This window comes from Cricetulus griseus (genome assembly GCF_003668045.3).
Source record: "Cricetulus griseus strain 17A/GY chromosome 1 unlocalized genomic scaffold, alternate assembly CriGri-PICRH-1.0 chr1_1, whole genome shotgun sequence".
Taxonomy (NCBI): Eukaryota; Metazoa; Chordata; class Mammalia; order Rodentia; family Cricetidae; genus Cricetulus; species Cricetulus griseus.
The window spans coordinates 134688367-134708747 of NW_023276807.1; the positions used below are offsets into that span (position 1 = coordinate 134688367).

General features: G+C 41.4%; 1 protein-coding gene across 4 annotated transcripts in view; it reads right to left on the bottom strand.

The window, feature by feature from the left end:
- Atp8a1 (ATPase phospholipid transporting 8A1) overlaps positions 1-20381 on the bottom strand; it is a 224491-nt gene that overhangs the window by 8561 nt on the left and 195549 nt on the right. For all 4 annotated transcript variants that reach the window (XM_027390824.2, XM_027390823.2, XM_027390822.2 and 1 more), the window contains 2 exons: positions 5070-5158; positions 4308-4400 (listed from right to left, as the gene is read on the bottom strand). In XM_027390824.2, coding sequence (XP_027246625.1) covers positions 4308-4400; positions 5070-5158 — 182 coding nt within the window. The remainder of the gene's footprint in view (positions 1-4307; positions 4401-5069; positions 5159-20381) is intronic.

Here is a 20381-nt window from a genome sequence, read left to right on the forward strand (position 1 = left end):
ACCAAGATATGCAAATTCCAAGTTTGTTTAATGCAATTACAGTAACTACTATTTAAACACTGTTGCTTTATTTCCAACTCATCACAATGTTGTAACTTGAGTATTTAGTGGAGGTGAGTGAAAAGATACTGAGTTTAAATATAGTATTTCTTTTAGAAACACTAAAATATGTTATTGGTAAAAACTCATATACAGTCAAAGAATGTGTTATTTTAAAGGAATCCTGGTCACGTTTGAAGGGTGGTAGAGTGGCATGTATTGGTTTGGTGTACTTTGGCTTTTACCAACTTGGCGTAAACCTAGACATACTCAAGAAGAACCAATCTCAACTGAAGAACTGGTTCCATTGGAGTGGCCTGCAGGCAAGTCTGTGGGGATATCTTCTTGATTGCTAATTAATGTGGGAGGGCTCAGCCCACTGTGGACTATAGGCCTGGGTTGGTGTAATGCCATCCCTGAGCTGGTGGGCCTGAACTGTGTAAGAAAAGTAGCTGAGCAAGCCAGAGAAAGCAAATCAGCAAGAGCATTCCTCCATGGTCTCTGTTAAGTTTTATGTTGCTAGTGCCAGCCATGGCTTCCCTGTTGATGGATAGTAACCTGTAAGCTGAAATAAACCCTTTCTTCTACAAGTTGCTTTTGGCCAGTGGTTTTTTTTTCTCTTTTTCTTTTTCTTTTCTTTTTTTTTAATCACAGCAACAAAAAGCAAACTAGGACAACTGGCCAACTAAAACGAATGTTGGGAAAATTAACAAGATTTAATCACGAAAGGGTTAATGCACAGCATGGTGAGATAGCAAGCAGTGCTGCTGGGGAGAATGAACCACAGCCTAATCTCTGTCTAGGAGGAGAGACTACTCCATCCCTTTTCACCCTGGCGATGAGTAGGCTGAAGAAAAGCTTTTTCTTAAAATTTTTTTTCTTAGACTACTGAAAAAATTTAGTGTGCACATGTGTGTTGTGTTGTGGTTTTGGTGAATGTTATTTGTTAGTGTAGTTGTACCTTTACTTTTTGAGACAGGATCTGTCAGCACACCAGAAGCTCACTGCTTGAGTCTGGCCCAACAGATGGGCTTTGGGAATCTGCTAGTCTCTGGCCCTCGGTTACATGTATGCTCTACCATCCTGGCTTTTTATGTTGGTTCTATAGATCCGAAGTCAGGCCCTCAAGATTCCACAGCAGGGACCACACCGACAGGCCCTAGTCCCAGAACAGCTTTTCTATACTTCTTTATTTCCCACAGAGCATGTGCTGTCATACTGACATAAAGACCCAAGTGAGAACTGGGACACACAATTTCATTGGTTGGTTCTAGGACAATACTGAAATTGCTTTCCATTAAGAAAACAATATTGAGAGGCTGGGAGTGAACCTCATCATTGTCCTCCATGACCAGGTCATATGACATCCCATATTTCCTAGTCTTTCCTATATGCTGAGACCAAGGGGCAAAATAGCGGTGATAGACAAGTTGGTGAAGCCTGACATGAAGATCCTAAGCTCAGACCTGTTAAGAAACAGCTCCGCTGGCTAATGTCTACAGTTGAATATCAAACTGTGAGTCTCATTATCCATAATCTACATGGCACATAATCTACATGGCTCACACATAATTCTAGTGATATCCAAGAGTCTCTGTTCCCAATGAGGCCACAGTCTCCATAATCCCTTATCACACACTTTGTGTGTGTGTGTGTGTGTGTGTGTGTGTGTGTGTGTGTGTGTGTGTCTACTCAGGCACCTGTGAAGGACACAAGACCATTAGCTGTCCTGCTGTGTCACTCTCCTCCTTATTCTGTGCAGATAGGGTCTCTCATTGAATTTGGAAATAGGCTGACTCTAACTCCAACAATCTTCAGCCTCCACCCCTCCACTCCAGTGCTGGGGTTACAGGCATGGCCACACCCAGCTTTTCATAAGGTGCTGGAGACTTGAGCTCAAGTCCTAACACTTGCGTAGTCAACACTCTTCTCCACTAAGCCATCTTCCAGCCCTTGCCTCTGGTGTTTGAGTTCACATTTTCTTGTTATGGTGGTTTGATAAATGTTAATATGTTACCTGTAGACGTTTAGTTTAGTGAGGCAGCATTCCTGTCCTGTTGCTGTCCTCTCTATAGCTCCTTCAGCATTGCCCCACCTTGAGCTGCTTTTTAGCAGGAAGCCACCGAGCTCATCCCGATCACCAGCCTTTAGATCACCAGTGAGCAGCAAGGAGGCAGGTATGTGCTGTTCCAGGGACTGGTTGGCAGTATTTTGTCAATTTACCTAACTCATTTGTAAGGATTGCTGAATAGATAATTTAAAAGGCAAATGAGCTGGGTAGGCCGAGGGGGAAATATCAGAAGTATTTTACACAGAGAAATTAGTGGTTATGAGGTGAGTAATTCATTTCCTTGTGGTTTAGATTCACCCATTGTTTTTAAAAACTTTACTTATTTTATGTGTATTAGTGTTTTGTCTGCATGTATATATGTGCACCTCTTTTGTACCTGGTGTCCTTGGAGGTCAGAAGAGAGAGTTAGAGCCCCCAGAACTGGAATTACTGATGGTTGTGAGCCATCATGTGGGTGCTGGGAACCCAAACCAGGTCCTGTGCAAGAGCAACATGTGCTCTTAACCCCAACCCCTCTTTCCACCCCCCACTGATTTACAGTTTATTATAGACAGAAGGGGCTACAGACACTGCAGACTCATGGGATGAATAACATATGGAGACCCTCACTTCAGTCCTAGCTGACCTGGAATTGTCAGCCACTGGTGAACCACGCAGAAAGGGGCTAATACAGGCTTCCCAACACACCTGCAAATACGAGACATATACTTGAAGGGCACAGAAACAGTATCTCCAGTGGCCTTTCCCTAGGAATTCTTACTACATGGCTTTATTTGGTTTTGTGAGCTAGGGCATTTCCTTATCCTTTGCATCACCGACAGAGAGAGAAAACAGAGAGAGAATGCTGGTCCCAGGTCATTGAAATGGTACTTTCCTATGATGAACCCCATGATGTAGAATCGTGATTTGGAGCAGGACCTCTTCGATCAGCTGGCATGGGCACACTGCTGACCACTTTAGGGACTCAGTTTCTATGAACCCAAAATGTTCATATCGGGAGACATCCGTCTGCACTGGGCTGCTGTCTGGGTTCAGTAAGACAGTGTATACAGATAACCAGTGAGGTGCCTGGATGACAGGGAGTGCTCAAGTAACAGTGGGGCCATTTTGTTCAAAACAGAAGGACAAACCAGTTTTTAAGGGCTGCCTATGAGAGGTGGTAAGAACTGGGGCCCAGGGCCTTGGCTTCAGCTCTCATCCTGACATCTTTTCCATTCTGTCAAACTGAATAAAAAAGCGGAAGCAAGGCTGAGGTGACATATTGCAGGCCAAAAAAATATTTCCTATGGCCTTTAGACAAAACCTTTGGTCTGCTTAGTAGGATAAAAGAAAAAAATTAAAGTGAGTTCCCTGGGCTATCTTTATAGTTATATTTTTATTATAGATTGCTTTTAATTAATTCTCTTTTAATAATGCTCTGTGTATTTAGTGGATTGATTTAGCCTTCTAGCTTGTGTGTTTGGAGGATGTGGTGGTAAGGAAAAATGCCTGAGAAGTGTAACTCACTCTTTAGATGACCTGTATTTAGATTGGTTTCTAAGAGCACACTGAGCTAGAAATGCAAACAGGGAAGTTCATCCTATGTCAAGCCATGAATTTGATGACATACCTTTAAAAAATTATTGATATTATTTCAAAATAAAAATTATTTTTCTTTTAAAAATTTCAATACAACTACTTCTAAGTATTATTTACTTAAATGCTAATTAGGTGTTTGGCACTGTGCTACTTATTTTAGATTATCGATTTCAATTTATTATTTAGTCTTTAGAGACAATTAGTCTTTAGACACAAGGTCTGAGGCTGGCCTGAAATTTCTCATGCAGCTAAGGCTGGCCCCGAACTTATGATCAGCTGCTTCAGCCACCTACATGCTGTGATTGTGGGTCTATGTTATCCTGCTCCTATTGCTTCACTCAATCTTGACAACTACTCTAAGGTAGGCATATAAGCCCCATTTTATTGGCGGCAAAAAAATTGAGGCTCAGTTGCATTAAGAAATTCGCCCAAGACAACTCACTATTTAGCAATGACAGATCTGGTTTGAATCCATACCTCTATGATTCTAGAGTCTGTTAATAACACCACCAGTCCCAAGTCAGATTATGAATGCAAGTTTTACAGCATTCTTTCAGCCACTAGTAAGAGGAAAACGCAAAATTCTCCTATGAAAGAACATATTCAATTTGCCCTTTACCTTTTCCCAAGCACGACTGCCCCTGGGTCTTGAGATTTTGCCTCGAGCTCCTGAACTTCATCCACTAATGTTTTGAAGGCCGTCCTCTTGATACTGCAGGGAGAAAAGGATTTGCATGGAAATTCTCCTGCCAAGACTTTACAGATGTGGACATTCGGCTTCCTTTCAAGCCGTTGTTGGCAAACACAGCAGTAACCAGGGACAAGCAGAGCTTCAACAGATCTGAAGAGCTAGGGCACTTTTATTTAGTAATATAGGAGCAGTAGTCATAACAAGTAAATGAGATTTACAATACTAAAATAGTTACTAAAGAAATATATCATTAACTTCAGTAATATTGTAGGATAAGACATCATTTTAAAACATGACTACTAAGAAAAATTGCAGTATATCTTTAGAATCATCAAAGCAAGGAGTTTCTTTTCATAGCTCCTAAAAACATGTTTGAGCTAAGATCTTTTTTTTTTTTCCTTTCTATTTTGACGTCTTGCAGGTGATTTCTAAAAACATATTTTCTGATGTAATTTTCTCTAATCCAACAAATGCACATGCTTTTGATGTTATCAGAAAGTAACCACTTTATTTCTCATTTGGTCTTTTAAACTAATTTAGTTTTCTCATTGAATCACGCCTTTCTTCTTTCAAGTTAATAAACATTGCTGGTTCCTGTTTTGCAAATTTTACAAGTTTGAGAACTACAGAAACCCGAGGGGTGAAACACGCATATAGTTTTGTGTATATGTCCATATATCATATACTTACACTTTCCACAGCACATCCAGAAGCAAGGATGCCACAGGGATGGAGAGCAAGCCCATCCAAAAGACCCCAGAGCTGAAGAGCATGGCTGCCTGTGGAAGTCATCACAAACAGTTGACATTCCCATACAGACAAGAGGTACATCATTCACACTTAGTGTCTCAAGATAATTTAGGTAAATTACTTTAAATATTTTACAAGGGGAAAGTCAATACTCTGAACTCAAACACATAAGATATTTGGAATTAAAAGCCATATTTCTCATGCATTTACACTCCAGTTTTTCCTCTGAAGCAGCTGATAGAGAAGTTTTAATCCTATATCAAATCTTTTCATATATACACATACGGAGTTTGTAAAACTATTGTGTTCAATGATATGAAGTGTAAATTTTGATTTTTTGTAACAGGGAATTATTGTCAATCTTTCTGAAGAAATAAAATATATTCTGGATTTAAATGAAGTAATATGGCATATAATATAATTCATATCTAGAAACAAAATCTAATAATTCTGGCACTGAAAATGAACTTTAGACTTATTACATTGTCAGACTTAAAAAAAATCATCCAGATACATTATAACTATGGTGTAATCAAGATATCTATGAAAGTAACAACTTGATTATTTTGGGCAACTGAATAGATGTAATCTTAATTTTGTTCAATGATTCACATAAATTTTATCAGTATAAATCTATGATTGTTAAAGTCAAACCAAATATCTAGTATGTGAAACTCAAACTAAGGTACACTAAAACTAACTTTAAATTATTCCATTGTATTAAATCTTAAATTGAGTATCAGGGGCTTTCAGACTGTAAACAAAACAGTTCTGCAATTTCAGAAAAGTAATACATTCTATTAGTTGTTTGTGATTAAAATAAAATATCACTGTCATAGAATTAGATCACAACGAGTTTAAAAAGACTACTTTTGCACAATAACAGATACATTTTGGTTTCACTTGGAGTTGATTTGTTTCTGAAGGGCAAGTCTGCAGTCCCCGTTTAGTTTATAAATATACTATCATAATTCCAATACACAGTAGTCAACTAACTCCTGTACACTTAAATCCTGCTGTAAATCATACAGGAAGCAGTCTTCTTTTTAAAACTTGAATTTCGGAATTAATAGTCAATCAACATAGGAAGATCAATTTTAAAGCATGTTTTGGACCTACTATTCATTTTCACTCTCCAAGGGGCACCAGAAACTACTCTCATTTTTACCCCCTACATGAACACAGGCTACTGATGTAGGCTGCCACTCAAGGCCACTAAGGTGTTTGTTTGTTTGTTTGTTTTTGGTCAATACGGGACTGAACATCTCTGCACATTTAAAATAAAAATGCCATCATAAAAAAACTCAGAAAATATAACTTGTCACATGGGTTCTGAGGAACAGCAACCATATTCCAGACACCAACAAGTGAAAAATGTCCCCATAAAAGTCACTTTATTTAATAAGCAAAACATGATCTGGGACATGTTTGCTGACATCCTCAATAGTGAAAACCAACAGTGACTGTGTAATAGGAAATGTCTATCAACTCACTGGCCTTTGTTGCCATTCAAGGACGCTTTCTAGTAAGGTAACAGCTATTAGAAAACAAAAAACAAAACAAAACCCCTTGCATATCTTTTTTCGTTCTGGGGAAAAGGGTAAGATGAGATGCTAAGTCATATAACTGAAAACATGTTTCCCTGGCTCACTTTTAATGTATTTTAATGTTGAGGGCAAGAGAAGAAAGACTTCTTCTTGCCTTTGGCAAACCGTGTATTAACCTCGAGCTAAATGTCTCTGCTGACAAGAAAAACTTGGATCCTGCAGGCTGCTAATTCTGACCATTGTCATGCTAATGACCAGGGGGGCGACTACAGCCCACTATTCAGCTACCGGCCTTTGGCTTTACAAATGAACAACATGAATCGAGGGGAAAAACTTTTTCTGAGTCATATCTGAAAGCCTGTCAGATTTTTTTTTTTCTTTTGCAGCGTTAATCCAAACCTAAAAGATTTAAAGCCGACATTCTCGTTTGAGACAGAGTCTCTTTGTATTTTTTTGGATGAAGAGGAGGGGAAAAAAAGAAATCCCACAGAGGTATTTCCTTCCTTTCTGTACAAGAAAGCTCCCCTCCCTCGGTGGAAGCCAGTTTGTCTCTAACTTTTCACATCTCCCCACTCTCAGGCAGGTCAGCTGGGAAAAGGCAAGCCCTGTGCAGACAATGGCGTTTACGACAGTGTCTGTCAGGGGTTGGTCTGGGGTTCCCTCTGAGAGTCTTTTGCAAATGGTCCTGAACGTGGGAGATTGGGGGGCAGTGCCAAGGGTCCCTTGTCCTCTTCCAGATCCTGTGAAACCAAATGGAATCTGCCACAAAAGCGGCTCCCAGAGAGGCTTGTGGAGGGGTCTATGCACACAGGGTTGTGTGGTTGGTACACTGCAGTCCTGCCTGTGCCCTGCCTGGTGAACAAGTAACTGCTTGTCTCTGCAGAAGTCACAGGCTTTAGAAGGGACCACTAGGGCTTCAAAATAAACCACTAACTCTAATGGGAAACACAATCTAGCTGGGGAAGTGCTCTGAAAATTTCAAGTAAACCTGTAGAAGAATATTTGAGAAGACATCAGTTTATTGTGCAGCTAGCCCACTGGAGATGCAGAACCAGAAGCAGTTAACCGCTTATCTCTGACCGGCAGTGGGGACACCGACAGAAGTTCTTCACAGTCAGCTTGCCCAAGTTCAGCCTTATAGAATAGAGAACTCACACTTGCTGCTTGCTTGCAGCCTTTAGCTGCACAGTTCTGGTCATCTCTGACTTTGCCACTAGAAGGGTTGGCAAGGCATGCTAAGGCATGCATACTCTTGCATAGTCTCAAAAAGATGGTCTCAAAAGGAAAGCACATTTGAGAATGCTTGTGCTCCAACCAGAGCAGGGCTGGTGCTACACAGCCTTTGACTTGGTCTGCCTGTGATCAAGACAGTCACCGAGACTCCATGGAGAGTGATTCCTCAGCTATCAAGTGGGTTTAAAAATTAAATCTCTCAGGGCAACATGGCTGCATTCATCATTATTGATGTGTGCTCTTGTCTTTATCTTAATTCCTGGAATTCTTTAGAAGAGTCTCATCTCCTGTTCTTTCTAGTGGTCTGTCCCATGAGATTTAAGGAAGGGAGGTTTTCTCTGAGGTTAAGTGAAAACCAATCTATAAATTTTGTTTTTGACCAATATATATATATATATGTATATATATATATATACATATATATATAATATACATAAACACATACATATACATGAATGTCTTATCCAATATTTTCCAATGCCAACATATAGTATGGGTCAACATAAACTGATCATAAGCAAAGTCTCAGCCTTAAAGATTTGCTAACAGGAGGGGTCTTGATTAAGCACATCAGTCTTGCATAAATTTGCTCACAGGAAATGGAGAAAACAGAAATCATTATATATTACCTTTATAGGGGGTTATTAAGAAAATAGTACTACAAAATTTGGTGTTTCTCTTTTTTTTTTTTTTTTTTTTTTCTAAGAAAGGGTTTTTACTATGTAACCCAGGCTGGCTTTGAACTGGAGAATGATCTACCTGCTTTTGCCTCCTCAGTGCAAGGGTTACAGGCACATGGCACCATGCCTGGTTTAAAACTTAGACAGACAGACAGATGACAGTACTTTTCTTTTTTCCTCCCTCACTTTCTTTGTTCTTTTGTCTAATTCCTTTTTTGTAAGAGAAAAGAATATAAACCCAAAGGAGCTGAAAGTTAATGTTAGCGACAATCTTAAAAACTCCTAAGAACTACACCTGGGATTAGTCCTAAGTGGATGGACCATCTATGTGCTGCATGTGAGTGCAGCCTTTCAACACAACAGTGAAAACCAAGAAGTAATACCATCTAGATAAGGCTTTTTACAGGCTTTCTTATTTAAAAAATAGTGGGGAAAAAATCTTCCAAAGGAATAGAGTCACAGAAACACAGAACTTCCACATGTTCAAGGCAATGTACGTAAAAAGGGGAATCAAATGTGTGCTAATATCTGTCGAAAGGAGAGCCCACTCATCTTCCTACATGAGACCAGAAACAGAGTTCTTAAAAGCCTTATCAAGGCATCAGTGACATATTCTCTGAAGTCATAAGAAATGCACTAATTAAATCAAATTTTTTAAAAAATGCACCATCACAGTTGTGGGGTATGGAGAGCTGCAGGTCAAAAGATACTTGTAATGATTCATCATATCCCCCACCCCTGGAATGTATTAGCCTGTGGGAAAGGATGGTGACAACAACACTTACTCCTGTTAATTTGATAGTTCAGTTTCTGCACTATGTGTCAAATTTCACCCAGCTTCTGTGTATACATTAGCATCTCATGAATCCATTTTGTGATTGCCAGTCCTACAAGGCCCCAGGGACCCAGCTGTGGTGAAGTGACCACAGCCTCTCAGAGTCAAGTGCATGGCAGCTTAAGTAAGGCATGGGGAAGACAGAGTAAAGAGCCCACTGGGCCCTACAGAGCAGTTTGTTTTTGCTAATGCACAGGCGTACCTTGCAATGCCTTTCCAAGACATTGGAACACAGGTATTTGCTGTGAATAGCAACAGCCAACTGGCCACTCTGCAGCAGGTTGAGTAAATGTATTTCCATATGAGGGAATATTATGTAAGCTCTTCAAGATCTTGTCCACAGAATGTAATGAGCAGAAAACTGATTGTTTGGAAGAGCCTTGAGTAAAGAGAAAGGTAAGTGCCACTATTGCACTTTAGGGACATTTTGCCACGCTGGTCATTGTTGTGTTCATGGGTGTTACAGCTAGGCAGAATACTAGCTGCTCTCCTCCCTTGGCAGTCTGTATAGCACCTTCTGGTACTAAGGAAGCTAGTCCTCAGGGAGGAGGCTTTCAGGTCAGATCCAGTTTGGATCCTTCTGAATCCAAGGTGCATAGTATCTTCAGCAATAAGGACTCACTTTCAGTCTCTGGGAGGAATCCAAGGGCAGCTGCAATAGCACAGAATGTTTTGGTAGGTTCTTAGGCTCCCTTCACCAATAACTCAAAATGGGGGCTTATCATGTACTGGTACAGGATGTTTTACTGCATGATGTATGGCTCCTGGGTTGAGCATCGTCAACCCAAGTGGTATAGCTTCATTTAAACTACACACACACACAGACACACACACACACACACACACACACACACACACACACACTGTAGGAGGCACAGAGGTCCTTGCGCTCACAGATAAACACTAGGGAACTTGGAATATTAACTACTTCAGATTATTCCTTCAAAGGACGGTATGCGTAACCTGCTATCTACCCAGAAGGCTGGGAACTGACATGGTTAATAGTCTGGTTACCATGGTGTTAGTTGTGTGACTGAGACCACACTGGAATCTTACCTAGGCCCTTATCATAAGCTTGTTTTACTTGGTCAGTCTTAGAACCCATCTTTATAGAAGGGGTCAAAGTGCTTTACAAAGAGTTTTGATATAGTCATGTCCCATATTTATTTAGCTTACTTTGTGCTTTATTGTGTACATGAGGCTAATTATAACCAGGACTTTTTACCAAATTGTGTTGTGCTTAAATATGCCTATAACAAACTACTCGGGGTCAGACTCAAGAAGTTTGAACTAACACAGGCTACCTAATCGTGTTGAACTGATTGCCTTTCGCTTCCCCGGGAATCACTACTCTGCTGGCCTTGGTGGTTACAGAGACCCCTGCAACTTTGTAGCAGGAGTTGATTGGGTTCATACTCAGCCCCATCAGCTCCATGGCACTGAGCACCCTGCAGCTTGCTCCATCATCACCATGCACCATGTCTGTCTGCCTGCCTGCCTATCTATGTCCCCCCGCCCCCAACCCCCAGATGATAAGGTTCAGGGCAAACCCTTTCTTTTTAGAGCTATATTCCTGTGGTGATATCTTACATGTACCTCCAGACCTCTATGGTTAGCTAACTCCATCCTCTGATCTTTAGACAAGCTTTATTTGTACAAGCAAGATATCACCAAATCACCACAGCAACTAGAACAGTGAATCTGTTAAATGAATAAACTACTCGAAGTCCAGCATACAGATTAGGACAGCAAATCAGTGGGACTAATATTAGCCGTGCATGTGGGCTGCTGTTTGCCCCACCCCTCACCCATTTTTTCATGTGTAGTCAATGATTTTTAAGTTACTTAAGTTATTGAGAAGTTTTCACTAAGAATTTTAAAAAGCAAAACATCATCAATCGTTTTAATACTTTGGTCAGGTCTTTTTGGTTTGTCCTTTTCTACACTGTGGGTTATTTTCTTAGGCCAGACTGCAATTTCAGAAAAGACATTTTTTTTCCTTTAAAAATAGGTTTATTTATTATTATTCTTTATTTATGTGTATCTATGTCTATGTGAGCATATGCCATGTGTGTGTATGTAGGTGCCTATCGAGGCCAGAAGAGAGCATCAGATCTCCTGAAGCTGTAGTTAGAGCTGTTTGTGAGCCACCACATGGGTGCTGGGAATCAAGCCCAGGTCCTCTAGAAGAGTAACTAGTGTTGCTTTCTCCAGCCCCTAGCTTGTGACTTTAAAAAATTGTTTTAAATGTATTCATTCATAACTTCATCATACACACACAGACACACAGACACAAAGACACACAGACACACACACACACTCCTTGTTGGTGTGGTGAGTGGAATCTTCCATTTTTCTTGTGTCTTTGAAGACTTAGGTCTTTTTGTAGGAAACACTACCAGAAGCATATTCTGTTTCTTAGGATTTGGTTAGAAAGCAGCTGGTTCCAACCAAAGAAGTTAACTGTGCTTTCTGGCTGAGCTAGACCTTCCACACTCAGAGGGGTTTGTACCGTGAGAGGAAAACTCAAACCCTCAGCTCCCAGCTTTCTTTTTAGGTTGCATGTTGTGAATTTACTTCTCTTCTCTTCTCTTCCCCATGTGTCTGTTAATCTCAGGAAACATCATCTTCATGAAATAGTCATTAAAACAACAACAAAACCCCCAAACTATTTCCATGGCTGGCTTCAAATTGCAGGTGTTTCTTTCTTTTCATACAAGACTTCTCGGCTCTCCCCTCTGTGTGGTGTTTCCCTTTTCTGCCTACAGTAGCAGTTACACATTTCTCTGGGAAAAGTATACTGTGTGTGGCCGTATTTCAATTTCAACCCCATCCCATCCGACTTCAGTCCCCCACGGGCTTTTCTCCTACAGATCTTACTCTTAGTCACTCAACCCCAGTGCCTGGAAGGATCTGGTTCATCAAACCCGAGACCCAAAAATATCTTTGCTACCTTGGAAGCTGAGATAAACGACTTAACATCCATATTATTTTTTTTTTATAGTAAAGCATAAAATCTGTATGCACAGAATGCTAACATGCCCTTTTCTAGCTTGTTTGCCTCAATGCTGGGAACTATCAGCCTTCCACAATCAACAGCTTAAGACACCGAGGAGCTGTGCTCTGGACCTGTACGTCCTCGAAGGTACCTTTATGGTGACAACCTGTGACGCACTGGGGTGGGTCACGAGTCACAGAGGATGGCACCCAGTGAAGAGTCTGCCACCTTGCACTTTAAAAATGAATGCCACGCTCTCATGAACTTTCCCCTGAGAAACGAAGACTTGACTGAGATGCTCCAGTGGCTGATGGTTTGGGGAGTCTGGCTGAGAGCTTCCTTCTGAGAAAAACCTAAAGACAGAAAAGAATGCCAGCTCTATCCTCTGGCACCCATCACCAAGAAACATCTCCTGATACCTCTTTATTTCAGCTGAAATGGATGTACACACATCTGCAACCATATTACAGGATATATAAAACAGGTTTTCCATGACTTAGGAACTACTAACATTTATTTCTCCATTTCCCTGATCCAAATCTTTTTTTTTTGTGTGTGTGGGGGGTGGGCTCCCCTTGTCCTGGGGATGGATCCTCTGGAAACGGAAGGTGACAGTGGAACTCAGAAAGCGTCTGCAGCAATAGGGTCAAGAGCTCCTTCCCCTAGCAGCCTGCATGAGACTCTCTGTCCATTTACTCCACACATACTAGAACATACCTATTTGTGAACTTTGGGTCTATGATAGCCATTGTAGGACTTGGCACACAGGCACTCCATAAATTCTGGCAGAGTTAAACTGAATTGGGCTCTTGTGTGAGATGAATTATTACATTCTCCATAAAAATAGACAGGGCAGAACATCCAGAAAATAGGAGAAGGGTGTTTTGGATAAACTCTAATATGTTTGCAATTATTTCCAGCAGCTCTTGATGACTCAGACACCAAAACAAAACAAACAAACAAAACCACCCTTTATTGCTAGGGTAGCCACAAACAAACGAGAGACAAAGTTTTAGAAAGTGTGCAAAGTAGACATCAGCACATAGCATTTTCACTTCTCTGTGGAGAATTCTAGAGGTGGTGAGGGGCTGGGTAGCAGTTGAGATCCCCAGTGTGGAAGCTAGAGTGCCATGCAAGAAACTCTCGAATCTCCACTGTCTCACAGAGTAGATGATGTGAAAAATGAATCTGCAAGGAGGATGTTCGAAGGAAAAAGGAGGTGCTAGCTAGAAGTTAATTTTATCCAAATAATAAAGTCTGTTTATACAGCTATGCATACCAAAAGTGTCATGAAAGAGCAGGCTTCCTAAATGGCATAGAGAAGGCTGGGAAATGTGTGACTCTGACATGCTGTTTTCTAGGACTACAGTTCCCAGAAGAGTAAAAGTAATTAGGAACAGAGTTGTTGTTTTATTTTGGTTTTCCTTATTGTGCTATTTTAAAAGTGTAAAAACAACATAAAATGAGGATGAGCTTAGTAACAAAATATCTTTATTATGAGAAATATCTATCGAAAGTGTTATGTTGTTACTGGGTAAATTGTGTAAGAAAGGGTACACTATCTCAGTGTTCAATATTTTTACTCTCTAAATTGAAAGGCCTTTGTCTCAGTTTAGAGTTTCTACTTCTGTGAAGACACACCAGGACCAAGGAAAACACTTAATTGTGGTGGCTTGCTTACAGTTCAGAGGTTTAGTTCATTATTGTTATTGTGGGAAGCAAGGCAGCATGCAGGCAGACACGGTGCTAGAGAAGGAGCTGAAAGCTCTTACATCTTGACTCACAGGAAACAGGAAGTGGTCTGACGCACTGGTATCTTGAGCATAGGAGACCACAGAGCCCACCCCCACAGTGACACACTTCCTCCAACCCTAAGGCCACACCTCCTAATAGTGCCACTCCCTTTGGGGGCCATTTTCCTTCAACCACCACAGCCTTAGACCACAGACACCTGCTCTTTTTGATCCTGAGATTTTTTTTTTTTCAACCAACAGGCATCTAACTTTTGGCCTAACTGTCCCAGCTTCAAAAACACTTCTTGAGCATTCATTCTGTCCTGTTCCCCTACTCTTTTCTTCCCATTATGTCCTACTTTATAAAATGACTACTAACTCATCACTCAGAGAAGTAATGGACACTTTAAGCACCCCCACCCACTTACATAAAAAAGAATTATAGAGAAACTGCTCTAAAGAACATCTAAAGCTCTGTCACATGTGGCACTCTCTGCCCTTGCTCAGTTGTCTGGGCAGGCCACATCTGGCTCACAGCTATGGCATCACTTCTGCGTCATCAGCAAGGAGACCACCTACGGGCAGGGACCAGTTCTTTTCTCTGCTTCCTACGACATAGCCTGGACTAAGTTCCACACTTGGTCTGCACGGGAGGAAAAGATTCTGTAGTTACAAAGAACAATGTCACATCTCTTCACGGCTCTAATGAGAGTGTGTCCACTCTAAAGTGTGCTAAGGTCCCGAATCAGAATAATGCTTGCTGTGTTCACATCTCCTCTTCTGCTTTAGCATTTCTAGACATGCCTCTCTGAACAAGCAGGTCTTGAAAGAGGAAACCCACCAGTTGTCTCACTTACTGTCAAGGACATGGGGACTGTGATCGATGGCATGTTTTACTGGATGGGTTGGCAATTGTCCTTGGCTCACTGATGAACATCTGATGGAGTGGTTCCCTCCAGGATACTTGGCTTAACACAGTAATCTCAGATTAAAAACCCTGCTCCATTTCAGGAGCCCCAGCCCTACAACCAATAAGTTATTATTGTAATTAAGAGCTGATAGATGGATAAGGACTATTTTTACCAGGAAATTCCTCATATGAAGTATGATTTATGATGTTGGAAATAGGCAACAGCGCTGTTTAGGAAAATCTTATCAGTGCTGCAGCTCATGAATGTCTTTCCTAGGTGGTGACACCAAAGGGCCTAACAAAATTTTTACTGTTTTTCAGATGGACTTTACAAACCTCAATCAAGAGATCTGAAATTCTGTAAAACACATGCTCTTTCCTTAACTTCAATTTCCTTCAGTAGTTTTATAGGTCCCTGAGGCCAGGGAGAGCAGAAACAGATGGTGCTGGGGGTGGGGGCACTTTACAGTGTATGTCTGCAAAGCCATAATAAATTTAAGAAGTTTTTCTTTTCTTTCTTGTTTTTTTTTTTTTTCCAACCTAGCTTCTGGTATTAATCCCAATGTGAAACGACCCTTGATAGAGTTTGATACAGCCACTTTTCCATATATTTATATATATTTTTAAAATTAAATCTGGTTTACTAATCATTTTGGCTAAAACATTTTCTACTGGAAATTCCAAAAATACTCAGTGCCATCATGTAGACAAGTCTGAAAAGCAGACTGGTCTATGTTTATATGACACAGCACTTTCCCCAGGGCCTGCCTTACCCCATAAACTGTTGTCCTGGTGTGAAAAAAAATACAAGTTAGGTCTGAAGAAAAAAGTCGCCTTCTTAAATCACAACCATATTTGTGAGAGGCCAGGAAAACAGTAACATAGTTAAAGGGGCAGCCTACCTTGTCGCTCTATTTTCTCTTTATTTTTAAAAATTTCCCTCCAATTGTCTAACCTCATAGAATTCACTTTCTCTCACCAATGCTGTCATTCCCTTTTAAAAATAGTATTTTAGTGATTTTAATCATTATCATTTGATCATCATTATGGGCGGGGATGCAGAAGGACTGTGTTGGAGACACCATGTAAAACCACGAAGGCATGTTTTCATGTGGGGACACCATATCCACCAACAAGGAGTCAGTGGAGGGTGAGCAATGCTCGGATGTGTGCAGATGATCCTTCTGCAAGGAAAAGAAGCTACGGTCTTTGCAAAACAACCCTCCAAACAGTGACAAAGGTGGCTGAGTGATCGGAAGGCTACATGCAGACACCGTTGGCCACTTCACGGAGCACACAGAAATATAGACAAATGGTTTGATCTATGGTACTGGTACTACATGAGGGTTAAGCTTCTACAGTTGATAAGAAGAAAAACTGTCATGGAACGGGGAGAAAAGGTCAGTGAAGAAATGGCGAATGGAACAGATATTTAAGGGCACGGTGGTTATGGGCACAGGAAGAGGCTGGGTTCCAAGTATTGCTCCGATGCTCAGGATCTTGGGGAGATTACTGAACCGCTCTGACTGTGAAGTGTATGCTAGGCCCCATCTCAAGCTGTTACTGTGGTGCCTCAGTGAGTGAACATCTGGTTGCTATGGTGTTTCCTGGATCTTGACTGCCTGTGAGCTGGAGCAAGAGTCTGAGCCCTTGCAACTTGTTCCATTTGAGAGGCCAAAGAAGCCATGGGCAGGGGGGTGGGGGGCAGACATGGAAGATGCATAAGAACTAGAAGGCACCATGGAGGTGTGGGATGGGTAAGTTGTTGCTTCTGTGTTGCTAGTGACTGAGTTGGTCACCATCACTGGAACGTGACTTTGGCAAGCCCAGGATTCTGCTCTGTCCACTTCAAATGGAAAGAGATGAAATCTACCTCTCTGCGATGTCTGCAGAAGACACAGCATAAGTTTAAGTCAATGTTCATCATGGAGCCCTGGGGCAACCCTGCCCCATATAAGTGGATGAGACAGAGAAACAAAGATGATGGTAACATTCGGACTCATTGCTGTGGCCCTGTAATGACCCCTTGCAACATCAATGCCTGGGAAAAGCAGCACCGTAGGACAACAGACAACAGGATTCCTCTTCTATGAAAATCTATGACACACCCACCAGAGGGAGCATCCTTGCAGACTCAGGGTGTCCTAACCAAGCATCTAGTGCTGGAGAAGTAGTGTTATCTTTGACACTTCCTATGGGAGGTAAGATTTAACTCCTAAATTAATTCATCTTTAAATTGGTTTCTAAAACAAGTTTGTAATGGGAACCAGGGAGTTAATGTCTAATGCCTTCTTATTTTATTGATAGCAAACACTGGAATCAGCCTTGAAATTCCCTCTCCCTGTCAAATCCCACCTCTTCTCCATACTTACTGCTGCCGTCCTGGTCTAAGAGACCACTATCTCTCACCTGGCTCCCTGCAGTCACCATGTGTATGTTCATGACATGACAGTCAGAGCCCTGTGCAAAGCTCAAGTCAGATTGTAAGACCTCCAGGCTCCTCCAATGACCATGAGCAAAAGTCTCAGGGTTCTATGGGAAATCTGGCACATGGTACCCTTACCTACCGCACTTCCTTCCACCCATGTGCATTCCACTTATTTATCTATTGTCTTTCTCCTCCTACTAGGGAGGACAGCTGCAGCAGGGTGTGGTTTCTGTTATTTCTGAATCTAGTGCCTAGAATAGAGGCTGACACAGAGGAATCCCAGTAGATGTTTGCCAGACTGACTGACTATGCACACAGCCATTGGAGAAGTACTTCAGTTTCTTCCTGCTTCATGACTACCTAAACTTTCATTAAAGTATTTACATAGCTGGAGCTTCATTGAAAATAGGACTGGATTAGTTCAGCTGTAGGCTTTACTGGCTTGTCCAAAACAAGTTTGTGCTCAACAGCACTGAGTGCCTGGTGCTATGGTGTTTCCCGGATCTTGGCTGCCTTTTGGAGTAGCTCCTCTTTTCAGACAATGTCCCTTTAAGGTCACAGAGTGTCTCAGTTTCCAAAGCCTGCCCATACAATTTTCTGTTCTGTCACCTTGGAGACTACCTACATTAAACTTTTCAGCAGCAGCAGCAACAACAACTCCCCACGCCCCCCCCCCCAAAAAAAACCAAAAACCCAACCAAACAAAAAAATATCCACTGTGGTGGTTTGAAGGAAAATGGCCCCCAAAAGGAATGGTACTAATGGGAGGTGGTGGTTTTGTTGGAGTAGATGTAGCATTGTTGGAGGAAGTGTGTCAGTGTGGGGGTGAGCTTTGAGGTCTCATATATGCTTAAACCATGCCCAGTGAGATAGACCACTTCCTGTTGCCTGCAAGAACAATTCTCAGTTGTTAGAACTCTCAGTTAGTTACCTCCCCAGCACCATGTCTGCCTGCATGCCACCATGTCCTGCCAGGACGATGGACTAAATCTCTAAATCTGTAGGCCACCCAATTAAATGTTCTCCTTTATAAAAGTCGGCGCAGTCATGTTGTCTCTTCACAGCTATAGAATCCCGAACCAAGACATCAATGTACAAAATTTAGTCTTGGAAGGAAGTGCTGTTGAGACAGAGAAGGACAGGATGGTAGGGCATGTAGAGTCCCTGAATCAGACACTGATGTCCTTGCTATTGCTGGTGACAGATGTTCTGTGAACTATACCTATATTCTGGGCATTGCTCTGGGTAGTGTTTTGCTGTGTATATTATACAGCACATGTTAAGCCAGCCAGTGTTGACTGTTGCTACCTACAATGATGTATTGCCCTATATGTGCTGCAATGATTTTGTTATGGAAGTAAGATGAATAAATAAGATGACCAGCCAATTCTGCACAGCTTTACAATAGATATAAAACATTGGCACAAGAGCAAAAACTTTATATCTATGTACATACAGTCTGTAGTCTCTATTGAAACATAATATTTTAGGATTTGTAAAATCTCACATATAAGAGAAATCACTTATTTCTGAAGTGATTTGAGTTTTAATACAACCAGTGATTGTGCTTATCATGAAATGTTACAAATAGGGGCTCCTCTTACCCTACTGCTCGAGAAACAAATGGACACCACCTATGTTTGACAACACAAATGGCATTTCTGTCAAACCCTGAGCTGGAGATGAGGTTCACTCGAACACACATACACTCATGTACACACACATTAAAATATGTGACAAGCACTGAAGTGTCACCTAATGTTAGAGAGTCAACCTTTTCCTTGGGATAAGTGAAGCTGACATGTTTTGGACAAGCCAGTAAAGCCTACAGCTGAACTAATCCAGTCCTTTTATTTTCAAGGAAGCTCCAGCTATGTAAATACTTTACTAAAAGTTGCGGTAGTCATGAAGCAGGAAGAAACAGAACTCCCATTAGCAGTCCCCACCGTCCACGAAGGGAACAAAAACGTGATGGAGTACTGACATTCATTTCACTTTGAATTAAACAGAGGACTGCCATGCGTCTCAAGAGACAATATTAAGTTCTGTGTTTGGGTAATACCAGGAATTCTACAGGCAGGGGCAGAATTATGTGTGGTTGGCTAAAAGCCAACCATACTTTACACTTGTCCTAGAAGTAGGTGGTCAAAAACTCAGTTCTTGTCATCAGACCCACTAGCCACAGTTGCTTAAAGGATCAGGGTCTCAAAATCTCTGGTCCTCATTTTGAAGATAAAATAAACACGAAGAAATAAGGTAAATGAAGTGGACTTAATGGGCAGGGAAAGAGGTTCAGTTAGAATTGTCCTTGGGGAAAAGCAGGTTCAGGCAGACATCACAACACAGGGACGCAGAAGAACTGGGTTTCCCACACAGCATCATCAGAGATTGGCGACACACATAGCACCATGCATGGAACATGTTTCTCCTCAGGAAGAAAGACTTAGACAGGAAGGCAAAGAGGAGGCCCATTTGCAGCTTTCTCTCTACTCTCTTTAAAACATTCTGTAAACTTTCTAGGCTTCACAGTGTGTATGTTCCAAAAGATGCCTTCACATGTGACAGGGACAAGCGGGCTTGTCGATGTATCTGGCTTTCCCATAATAGTATATGCCCTCTCTAATAAATTTAACCACAGTTTTTTTTTTAAAGTGTCTGCATTCTGTTAATTTATAAAAAGCAGCGTGCTGTCAGATCAAATTTCATGAAAATGATCTATAAAGCAGACTGTCAAAAGTGAAGGGTACTCAGGCAGACTTACGGGCAGGGAATACATGCAAACCACTGGAGAGGGTTCCTGTGCATGTGGTGTAACAACAGCCCACAACAGGGCTCATATTACCTTGATTTGCAAGTTACTGTGAGGTCACAGGAAATCCCGAAATGTT